General features: G+C 44.5%; 1 protein-coding gene and 1 pseudogene across 1 annotated transcript in view; one reads left to right on the top strand and one right to left on the bottom strand.

Annotated features, from left to right (window-relative positions):
* Positions 1–524: 524 nt before the first annotated feature.
* Positions 525–1,332, top strand: LOC142461331 (nuclear transport factor 2-like; annotated as a pseudogene).
* Positions 1,333–4,595: 3,263 nt separating this feature from the next.
* The window catches only part of LOC142461329 (uncharacterized), a 30,521-nt gene continuing 23,395 nt past the window's right edge, over positions 4,596–11,721 (bottom strand). Inside the window, exon 5 of the mRNA XM_075563130.1 lies at positions 4,596–5,459. Coding sequence (XP_075419245.1) covers positions 5,271–5,459 — 189 coding nt within the window. The 3' untranslated portion in view covers positions 4,596–5,270. The remainder of the gene's footprint in view (positions 5,460–11,721) is intronic.

The raw sequence follows: 11,721 nt of genomic DNA, 5'->3' as shown, positions 1-11,721 counted from the left end.
GCAAATGGCAGTCACAGTGGTAGTTTGGTTCACGTCTCTATTATTGGAAAATTTCAGCCTTTCCCTTCCCTATTAATAATTGAAATGGAAGTATTGAGATCTCGGACCATAACTGTGGATTTACCTATTTCTACTTGCGTATCTCTGTTTTTATTTCATGTATTTTGAAGCTCTGGTATTAGTGCCTCTCATTTTATATGCTCTTGACAAATGGACCAGTTCATCATTATGAAATTATGTTCTTTGTACCTGATAATAAGCTTTACTCTCAGAGGTACTTTGGGGTTACTATAGTCATTCTGCCTTCCTATTGACGAGGGCTATCATCGTATATTTTTGCTATCCCGTTGCTTTTGACTTATGTAGGTCTTTACATTTAAAGTATATTATTATAGACAGCATATTCTTGCTTTCTTATACAATCAGACTATATTTGTCTTTCAATTGGAAGTGCTTACACATTTCGTATTTATATTTAATGGCCTTGCTTATAATTTAGTTTAGAGACCACGCTGGTTGCCGCCGCCGCCGCCGCCGCCGCCGCTGCCGCCATCGTGCCAGCCCCTTGGGTCTCCACGAGGCCGGGCAACACCCCAGAATGGGAGACAAGCTGATTTGGGAACAGATTGGATCCAGCTTCATTCAGCATTACTACCAGTTATTTAATAACGACAGAACCCAACTGGGTGCAATTTATATTGACGCGTCATGCCTTACGTGGGAAGGACAGCAGTTCCAGGGGAAAGCTGCCATTGTGGAGAAGTTGTCTAGCCTTCCGTTGCGGAAAATCCAGCACAGCATCACGTCGCAGGACCGTCAGCCCACGCCAGATAGCTGCATCCTCAGTACACGTCGCAGGACCATCAGCCCACGCCAGATAGCTGCATCCTCAGTACACGTCGCAGGACCGTCAGCCCACGCCAGATAGCTGCATCCTCAGTACGGTGTGCGCCAGCTGAAGGCCGACGAAGACCCCATCATGGGCTTTCACCAGATGTTCCTCCTAAACAACATCAACGATGCCTGGGTGTGCACCAACGACATGTTCAGGCTGGCTCTGCACAACTTCGGCTGACCTCATCCCAGCCAGGCACTCACGCTGCTTCCTCCTCCCTCCTCCTCCTCCCGATACTATTCACACTCCACCAGATGCTGCAAACGTCATCCACCAGCCAGGCCGCAGTGGGAAGGGCGCAGTGCGCTGCGGGCCCCCCAGGTGCTGTGCATGATGTTTGGACACTAGATAGTCGCATCTGACAGAAGTTTGTGTTGTACCAGCGCATGCCTTGGAAAGACTTAAGTAATGCAAAAGGTTGTCCCTTTTTTTTCCTTTTTTAAAAAATCTACTGACAAGTTGCTCAGTAACCCAAAGAAGTGATGGAGAAAGCAGCCGCCTCACTGCCCAGCTACTGATTTGTTCAGATGTTTCAATGCCTCATTATACAATAGAACCACAAAATTTTCTTTAAAAAAAATTTAGTTTAAATTTACCAGCTTGTTATTTATTTTCCTTTTGTACCATGTATGCTTTGTTTCTTTTTTCTCTTTTCCTGCCTTATTTTGTATTAGTTGACCATTTCTTCTGACTGTATTCGGTATATTTTTGGACTTTTACCCTTTATGATGATGATGATGATAGCACTTGATTTAGGGATCAGAGTCTACTCCCTTATCGTCTCACATTCAACCTCTAAATGACATTGCATCACTTTACATATTGGGAAAACTCATGCAATCCATACCCTTCTGTTTCTCTCCTTCTGGCTATTTTTTTTTGTTTTAATCATTTTATTGGAGTCTCTTTTTATCACAATCCATACATCCATCCATTGTGTTGCACATTTGTACATTTGTTGCCCTCATCATTCTCAAAACATTTGCTTTCTACTTGACCCCTTGGTATCAGCTCCTCATTTTCCCCTCCCTCCTCACTCCCCCCTTGCTCATGAAACCTTGATAATTTATCAATTATTATTATTTTGTCATATCTTACACTGTCGGACGTCTCCCTTCACCTACTTTTCTGTTGTCCATCCCTCAGGGAGGAGGTTATATGCAGATCCTTTTAATCTGTTTCCTCTTTCTACCCCACCTTCCCTCCACCCTCCAGGTATTGCCACTCCCAGCACTGGTCCTGAAGGGATCATCTGTCCTGGATTTCCTGTGTTTCCAGTTCCTGTCTGTACCAGTGTACATCCTCTGGTCTAGCCAGATTTGTAAGATAGAACTGGGATCATAATATGGGCTGGGGGGTGTGAGGGGACATTGGGAGGAAGCATTTAAGAACTAGAGGAAAGTTGTATGTTTTATCATTGCTGCACTGCACCCCGACTGGCTCTTCTCCTCCCCGCGACCCTTCTGTACCTTTCTGGCCTTTTGTGCTATTGATATCAATTTCTACTTTTGTTATAAACCCCACAATGCAATGCTAAATTCAGTGATTTTATTTTAAACAATGATTTAAATTAAGAGAAAAATGTCTTATATGAGGGTAAGTAAAAAAAGTTTTGCTACAAGATTACAGAAATCTTTATTAAGTAAACATATCAAAATATGAGGCTATTCTTGACATATCCTTCATCTAGGTTTATACACGTCTGAAAGTGCTATTGCTAGCTCCTTAATTCTTCCCATTTGACATCAGCAGTGATAGCCTTTGTTCCACATCCTCTTCTGACTCCAGCCTACATTTCTGGCAGCTCCCTGTCAATGTACTATTGTTGCAGGATCTTCAACTAAATTCTGTTGTGTATGCTATCAACGATATGAAGATGGATTAAACACTGAACTCCTACAGAGGAACATACTGGCAAATCATCATGACTTTGTGTTAGGCCACAGCTCCTCAGATATGATGCCAGAAGCACAAACAACAGAAGAAACGAGTAGATAAACGTGATCTCAGAAAAATTAAAACCTGTGCTTCAAAGGTAAACTAGTGGCCATCTGGCTCAGAAGCAACAAAGCCCAAATGGAAGAAGCAGACCAGCCTGTGCGATCACGCGGTGTCGAAGGGACCCATGGTACTTTCAGTAGTTTTCCCAACACCACCATTCTTCCTGCACGTTACACCATTGCATGTGACAGCATGAGTCTGTAAATGGGGGGAGGGGAGTGCAGAGTGGGGACCCAAGGCCAATCTGCAGGCAACTGGACATCCCCTTACAGAGAGGAGATGAGCCAGTCAGGGTGCAGTGTAGCAACCATGAAACATACAACTTTCCTCTAGTTCCTAAATGCTTCTTCCCCACCCACTCTCATGATCCCAATTCTACCTAACAAATCTGGCTAGACCAGAGGATGGACACTGGTACAGATAGGGACTAGAAACACAGGGAATCCAGGGCTCATGACCCCTTCAGGACCAGAGGTGTGAGTGGCAATACTGGGAGGGTAAAGGGAGGGTGGTTTGGAAAGGGGGAACCGATTACAAGGATCTACATGTGACCTCCTCCCTGGGGGACCGACAACAGAAATGAATGAAACAAATGAATGAAATGCCGGACGGACAGGGCAAAATATGACAAAATAATAATTTATAAATTATCAAGGGTTCATGAGGGAGGGGGGAACAGGAAAGGAGGGGAAAAATGAGCTGATGCCAGGGGCTTAAGTGGAGAGCAAATGTTTTGAGAGTGATGAGGGCAATGAACGTACAAATGTACTTTACACAATTGATGTGTGTATGCATTGTGATAAGAGTTGTATGAGCCCCTAATAAAATGATTTTAAAAATAACCAAAAAAACTGTACTTCAAAGAATACCATCAAGAAGATGTAAAGATCCACAGAATACGAGAAAATGCATCTGACAAGGGAGCTATCTCTAGAAAATAGAAGGAATTTTCTAGCAAAACAACAACAAAGTCACTGCTGTTGATCTGATTCCAGCTCATAGCAGCCCCGCAAGTCAAGGACGACTGGTCCCTGGAGGCTCTCCAGCTGCAGACCCTCGCAGAAGCAGATGCTGCAGCTCTCTCCCACGCTGACCCTTACAAGTCAATAATAAAAGTTCAAATGAATCAATGAGCAAAGAACCTGCACGGGTATTTTTCCAAAGAAGATACACAAACAGCCAGTAAGCACAGGAAAATATGCTCACCATATTATAGTCATCAGGAAACGCAAATCAAAACCACAGTGATATAGCACTTCACACCCACAAGAATGGCTAAAATTAAAAGAGACAGATTACAACAAGCTTCCAAAATCTGATGTAACTGTGAAGTAAAGAAATTCAGAATTCTATGTGAGGCATAAGGAATATATAAAAGCACAAAATAAGAAAGCAAGAAATCAAACTGAACTTATTTACAAATAGAAAACCCTAAGGAATCCACCCAAAAAAACCCAAGGAAATTTAGTAAAGTTGTAGAATACTAGATTAGGACTTAAAAGTCACATTTCTATACATTAGTCATAAAAATGGAAAGCAAAATGTTTTAATGTACCATTTATAATAGCTCCAAAAAGTAAAACAGTTTAATATAAATGTACAAAATATGTACATGATGCTATATTGAAAAATATGAAATGCTGATGAATGCAGAAAGGGAGGTAAGCTATCCGAGGAGCGCTGCAGCCCCAGCTCTCATTCCAAGCCCACTCCCCACCCAGTCCCTGTCATGCCCTCACCCCGCCCAGGCTGTGTTCCTCCACTTCCCCTCTTGGGGTCCATCCCCTGCCCCACAGGCTCGAGGCAATCCTTGTTCCCCCGTTTCCTTCTCCATTTACCAAAACGATATTGTGAAAATGCTGAAAAACTTCCAGCTCTGCCAAAATGGTAGTTCCCAGTTGTTCCTCTGGACCCCAGATGCTCCACCCAGACTGCCCAAGTAATGTCTCAGCCGCTCCAGGTTGATAGTCCCTACATCCTATTTCTGGACTCACTGCACCTCGGTCTCCCCACACCTTCCAAGAATTTGAACGAGGTGAACCTGGCCAGACCTCCCCACACACCTGTCAACCCTTCAGCTCTTCGCTCCCTACAGAGCGCATGTCCAAGGCGGTCCTCACATGGTAACCTTGTAATGAAGGTGTGAGCTAACACCGAGGGATGCTTTCTATCCTCAGACAATGCTCCTTCGAAACCCTGAGGAAACTGGTCTCCCAGTGGCTCGGGATGTCTCCTTAACCTGAACCATTGTCAGCGGGAGTCTGCACCAAGGCTGACTCGGTGAAACGCAGAAGGCACTGCGCACCAGGGGCCAGTCTCCGGGACTGAAGCACAGGTCAACAGTACGTCTCGCAGGTGGGCCGTCTCTTGCGTTTTATACTGCTTCTTCCAGCAAGGCTGACAAAGTAGGGGCTGTATTAGCACCTGTTTTCCGCAGGCCTCCGTCACCACGGTCCAGGTTTGAGGCTGCAACGCGTCTGTGTCTCCGCAGTCTTCGTCTCCACTGCATGCAGACGGCAGCAACTTCCACTTCCTCCGGGTCTGGGGAAGGAGTTCTCAAACCCTGCAGGAAAGAGACGAGGAGGTAAGTCCTGCGCGTTGGCAGAAAGGGACTGTCCCTGCAGGGGCTACACTCCACGTGGGTGTGAGGCTGCATTTCTAACGCCAGAGCCTGGCTCCTAGCGACACCGAGAGGCTCTTGGGACCGGACGCTTCGTTCACAAAGGAGAGCCGGGGAAGGAGCTCTTGTGGGGTCTTGGATGAGCCACAGCAGAATGTTTTTAAATGCCGATACTTTGTGTGTACTATTTTTAATTTTTATTGTTATAAAAATATAACCAATACAAAATGTTCTAGTTCAACATTGTTAACCTATTCAGTCCAATAAAGCCAAGGACACCAATCGGAGTGCAGCCATTACCAATAGACACTGCTATCGTGTTTATTCCATTAATTAAAAAATAAAACATGCTACCTAAACAACTGACTCCTTTCTTCATCCCTTCCCCCACCTAGTAAGCCCTATTAAGCTCTAGTCTCTCTGCCTTATTCCAGGTTCTTCATCTGACTTAAAAAAAAAAAAAAGTCTCTCCATACCAAGTTCTTCCTCTCTCTGGATCCTGCGTCATTAATTGTGCTTTATGTAAACTATCTATCGGTCTTTAGAACAACGTGGGCGCCAGCGCACACTGAGACTCAGCCGGCGTTCAGGCTCTCCTGTACACGATTGGCCTGCATACAATGGGTGCTGCAGGGTCAGTAGAAGGCTGTGGGCCATTCCATAACTAGAAGACTCGATCAAAAGGAGGAAAATGTGGAACATAACTTTAAATTCTCATAGACTCCAGGTCAGTGTATAGCCCCTACAGTACCAGGGGTCCACACTCAGAACTCCTGAAATCAAATGGTAGCTTAATTCAAAAAGAATGCCAGCCTTGTATTCCTTTATAAGCCTTATCTAGAGGAGATCAAAAGGACAACTCAGAAAGGTAGATGGTGGCTCAGAGGGCAGAGAGCATGTGTTGATGGTGAGGAAATAAGTTGGAAAAGGAGATTGGAAAGAGTGACACAACCTGAAGGGGTCACCAATGTCACATATAGAAATTGTTCATTGGATGTACAAACATTTCACTGTGTATATCCTCACCAAAAAATAGAGGGAGAAGGAGGAGGAGGAGGAGAAGAAAGCAACACACACAACTCGCACCGTTGTGGGCTCTGAGACAGGGCTGCACTCATGCCCATGGGTGGCACTAGTGTCCGATGCAGATTTTAGCTAATTGGTTTTTTGTCCAATTACAAGAGTTCTGTAGTCTAACAGCAGGGCAGGGCATCTCCTCACCTGCACCATGGCATGTCTGCACCAGGCTATGCAGAAATCCACAGAGGCCCAGAGACTGTCACAACTTTCCCAAGATCAATGACAAAGGTGGCACCCAGACGCAGGTGCCCTCACTCGTGAAATAAATCCTTTCCACCAGCCACCTCTGCTCGGGAGCTCCACGCTGCCCTCCAGGGTTGCTATCCGTCTGCCACCACGCCGCAAGAAGATGGGGCTGTCTACTCCCGGAGAGAGTCACAGTCTCAGACACCCACAGGGGCAGTCCTGCCCTCTCCTGCTTCAACGCTGTGAGTCAGAATGGGCTTCGGGCAGTGAGGGATGGTCACAGGCCTCCCAGAACTGGGTTTGTTCCTGGCTCGATTGCCCACAGGGGTCAGAGATGTTGCCCCCAGCCTGGGGGCAACCCACAGGGCACTGAGCATCTCCAGCAGGTAAACGTGCAATCCCACTTGAAGCTCAATTTGAACCCCTCATGTCCCATCATATCTTTGTATAAAACTTCAAAACTCAGAAAGGGAACGTCATTTTTATGCATACACCTCTTCTGGCTGTTTTGTCACGGGAGCCCTAGTGACCTGGTTGTACAGATAGGAGCATCCAGCTTATGCCCCACTGACAGCTATGAACCAACCCTCACATTCCAAATATGTAAAATTTGAGGTACATACAGTAGTTCATATTATCAAGCAAGCACTACTTTGTGACACATCAAAATATTGTTATTATAATTACTATCTTATTATGTTCAAGTTATTTTAGTTCATTTGGGAGTGTTTTTTCAATGTATTGAAAAGTAAGTTACATGCAAAACAAATATCCGAGTGCCTGACGATGGTACCCAAGGGTTCCAATTTACATACAAATTGGACTGGAAGAGTGATTTAGGGATGGGACTTGTTCATAATCCGAGGACTGCCTGTATCGGATTCTTCGTTGTTCTTATGGGTAAATATGGCTTTGAGACTCGTGTTGTAAGTAGCCCAATACACTCTTTACAGTGAAAACAACATTTACATCAGGGTAGCACAAAGAGTAAAAAGGTCGGATTTTTCCTCCCCCCAGGTTGAAGATTTGAGAAGGAGCCCTGATGGCATAGTGGTTACACATTGTGTTGCTAACTCCAAAGTCGGCAGTTCAAACCACCAACCACTTCTCAGGAGAAAATGCGGCTTTCTGCTCCTGTGCAGAATTAGAGTCTCAGAAACTGGGAGGTCACAGGGCAGCCCTACCCTGTCCTCTAGGCTTCCTCTGAGTCATCGATTCACCTGGCCGGAGTCTCGTTTGTTTTGTGGCCTTTGAGCAAGCACAAGTGAGGAGTGTCGCCCTCCTTGTGCTGCCGTCTCTGACAGTGATGTTGGACTCCCTGCGATAAGACACGTCATTCCATGAATAACAAATGACCGTTGTCTTGAATAACAAATGACCGTTGTCTGGCAGAAGCTTTTTTTCTATTTTAATCTCCCACAATGACTAGAACGTCTATTGGATTAAAAAGCTAGAGAAGTCATTTATGGCTGTGCGTTTGTTCCATTTGCCTTCCTGGTTTATCTCTTTGCTTGCTAACTGCCTGTGGAGATAGGCAGAGGCTGTCTCTGCTGGGAAGTTCACCCGCAGGTGCCGGGCGTGGTGGTGTCTGTGTCCCTCTGGAGCGTTCACCTCGGCCCGACCTCAGAAGCAACCTGCTCGGCCCCTGCTCCGAGGGAGTCAAAGGAGGCCTAGAGGCAGGGACCGGGCTCTCTAAAGAACACCTGCTGATTCTTCTCCGGACCCCAGGACGTGAAGCTAAAAGATTTTTCTAATGCTTCTCACTGCGTATGCGGATTATGTACTCTTTGAACCTGACTGGGTACAGTGTGTGAAGGTGGAAATGTTCATTCTATTTGTTCAGCACCTCCATGGCCTAGGTCCCCAGCTGCATCGAGTCTACCTCCGACCAAAGCAATCACATAAGTAACATCAAGCACAGAAAACGGGCCAATGCATAGTTACTGTGACCAGTGCTAGGAAGGCACCAATAAGGAACTAAAACCAAGGAACGGGAGTGTGATTTAAGTGAACCACAGTGGGGTGTTTCATCCCTTCTGAAGAGGTGAAATTTATATCTGAAGGCGGAGAAGGAGCCAGAACTTGGGAGATTTGGTAGCAGTAGGTGGGGGAAGCAGGGGTACATGTCATTCGGGAAGAGTAGCCCATGTAAAGGGATATGCGGCACCTAAATAGATTCAGAAAAAGCATTTGAGAAAGTCGCTATCCAGTCATCAAAAAATTGAGGAACGAAGTTAAACTTCTTTACCCTGATAAAGGGTATTTATATTTACATTTAGATACCTGTATAGCTATCACTGTGGAGACCTGGTAGTATAATGGGTCAGTGTTGGGTTGCTAACTACAAAGTCAGGAGGTCTAACCCCCTGGGGGCTCCATGGGAGAAAGATGAGGCTTTTCACTGCCATAAAGATGTACAGCTTCAGAAACCCACAGGGCACTGCTGGTCTGTCCTATCAGGAGTTGGAATCAAATCGATGTCCCTGAGTTTGAGTCTTTGCTAGTTAGCATCATACTGAATGGTGAACACTGACCGTTGTCCCTCTCAGATCGGGAATAAAGCGAGATGGCTACTCTCATCATCTCTGCTCAGTGTTGTTCTGGAGGCGCTAGGCAGGGCAAGAAAACAAGAAAAGGCATTCTAGTTGGTAAGGATGGAATGAAACTATCACGATTCACAGGTGACATGATTACCTGTGTGGAACATTCCCAATCCTGTGACCTACAAAAAAATTCTAGAATACACGAGTTTAGTAAGGCCACCAGATACAGGGTCAAAATGAAATTGTATTTCTATATATTAACGATTGGAAATTGAGCAACAAAGAAAGCATCATTTACAATATTAGCAAGAAATAGGAAATACTTTTATAAGTCTAAAAATTCTAAAATATTATGAAAACCACAGGACCTTAATTTTCAAAAACACCTAAGTACTTAGAGAATCATACTCTATCTGAAGACCCAATATTAAAAAGATGGCTATTCTCACCAAACTGATCTACAGAGTCCATGCAACTCAGCAAAGCTCCCAGAAGTATTTTTTGAAATCAACAAGCTTATTCTCAAATTTATAGGGTAAGGCAAAAAGATATTAAGCAGACAAAATAATTTTGAAAAATAAGGAAAAGTTGGAGAACTCATGCTACCTAATTTTAAGACTTGCTATAGTTCCAGTAACCAAACCCAGGCAGGGGTTAGTGAGAGGATGGAGCTATCTTGTGATAGTGACATAATCTGGTGTCAGTTTGAGAGGATTAAGAGTGAAGGGGTGGAGTATAGCCTGTCAATCAGGTCACAGATTGATGACCTCATTTGGAGGTGCTAAGGAGATAAATAGCTCACTGGAGGCAGGACACAAGCACACTCCCTGGGAAACATTTCTGTTGACAAGACACATGGAGCCTCGCAAAAGCCCTGGAGCTGGAGGAGCCATGTGGAGACCCATGCCAGCACTGAGATGCCTCCACTGCCACTGGATCTACAAGACTTTCCACCCACTGGCCTGGGATCTTCCTGCAATTGGCATCATTGCATGTGTTGCAGGAGTCTGAAGAGGAATTTATAGACTGGTATCAGACATATGAGCTAATATCAGACTATGGACTTGATCTGGACTGGGCTAGGATGCTTTCTCAATATACAATTACTCTTGTATATAAAGCTCTCTTATACATATATGAGTGTCTATGAATTTGTTTCTCCAGTCAACCTGGACTTACACAAATCTACTAGTCAACTAAAATAGAATATTGATTCACAAAACATTGATTCACGAAAATATAGCCAACTGATTTTCAACACAGAACAAAGAAAATTCAGTGGGAAGAGGGTAATCTTTTCAACAAATGATGCTGGAACTATTCACTGTCCACAAGCAAAAAATTAACTTCAATATATACTTGACTCCATGTACGAAAATTACCTTAACATGGAGCATAGATGTAAATGTGCAGCCTGAAACTATGCATCTTCTACAAGTAAACTTAAGAAAACAATTGTGTGGCACTTGGAGTAGGACCAAAATGTCTAGAACCAAAACAAAACTGCAAAATTTGCAGTGCCCAAAACAGGGTGGTATAAAGAAAAAAAATAAGTGTACATCAGATTTTATCAGAATTTTAAAAGATGAAATACCTAGAAGATAAATCACTGAGTGGGAGAAAATATTTGCAAAACATGAATCTGACAAAGGCCATACTTCTATAAGTGAGAGCTTGTATACTCTAGAGAGAGCGCGCGTGCGCACACACACACACACACACACACACACACACACACACACACACCCCTCTCAAAACACAAGAAAACAACCCGTCCAGCAATAAGTGGAATTTTCATGAAAGACACGTGTGTGGCAGATAAGTACATGAGAAGATGCTGGGCATCACTCGTCGTGGGAGAAACACAAACCAACACCCCAGTGAGCTCCCCCGACATCACACAGAATGGCTAAGATTTCTTCAAATCTCTCAAGACCAAGTGCTGGCGACAATGTCGAGCACTGGGCATTCTCACACGTTTCTAGCGGGGAGGCAAAATTGTGCGGCCACTTCGGAAAACAATTTGGCAAGTGTTTGTAATGTTAAACATGTGTCTTTTGTTCTGGTTCCACAAAGAAAACCCATGTGGGAATGTTTATAATGACTTTAATCATGATCTCCTAAAACAGAAACAACCCCATAGTCCCTTAACTAGCGACCGTCTAAACAAGCCGTGAAACACCCAGAGAACAGAGTATATATTCTTCAGCGTTCACAAGGAAGTGCCGACACACACGGGCGCCTGGTCTACGCGTACATGCATTATGCTGACTCTCGTAAGCCCGACCCGATAGGATCTGCAGTGTGAACATGGGAATGGTGTACATAAGGATTCACATATATGATATAGCGAGATAGGCAACACTGCGGATTCAGAACACTGAGCGGTGGTTGCC

This window comes from Tenrec ecaudatus, chromosome 11, assembly GCF_050624435.1.
Source record: "Tenrec ecaudatus isolate mTenEca1 chromosome 11, mTenEca1.hap1, whole genome shotgun sequence".
Taxonomy (NCBI): domain Eukaryota; kingdom Metazoa; phylum Chordata; class Mammalia; order Afrosoricida; family Tenrecidae; genus Tenrec; species Tenrec ecaudatus.
The sequence above is the reverse complement of the archived record's forward strand: the minus strand, read 5'-3'. Positions and strand labels throughout refer to the sequence as shown.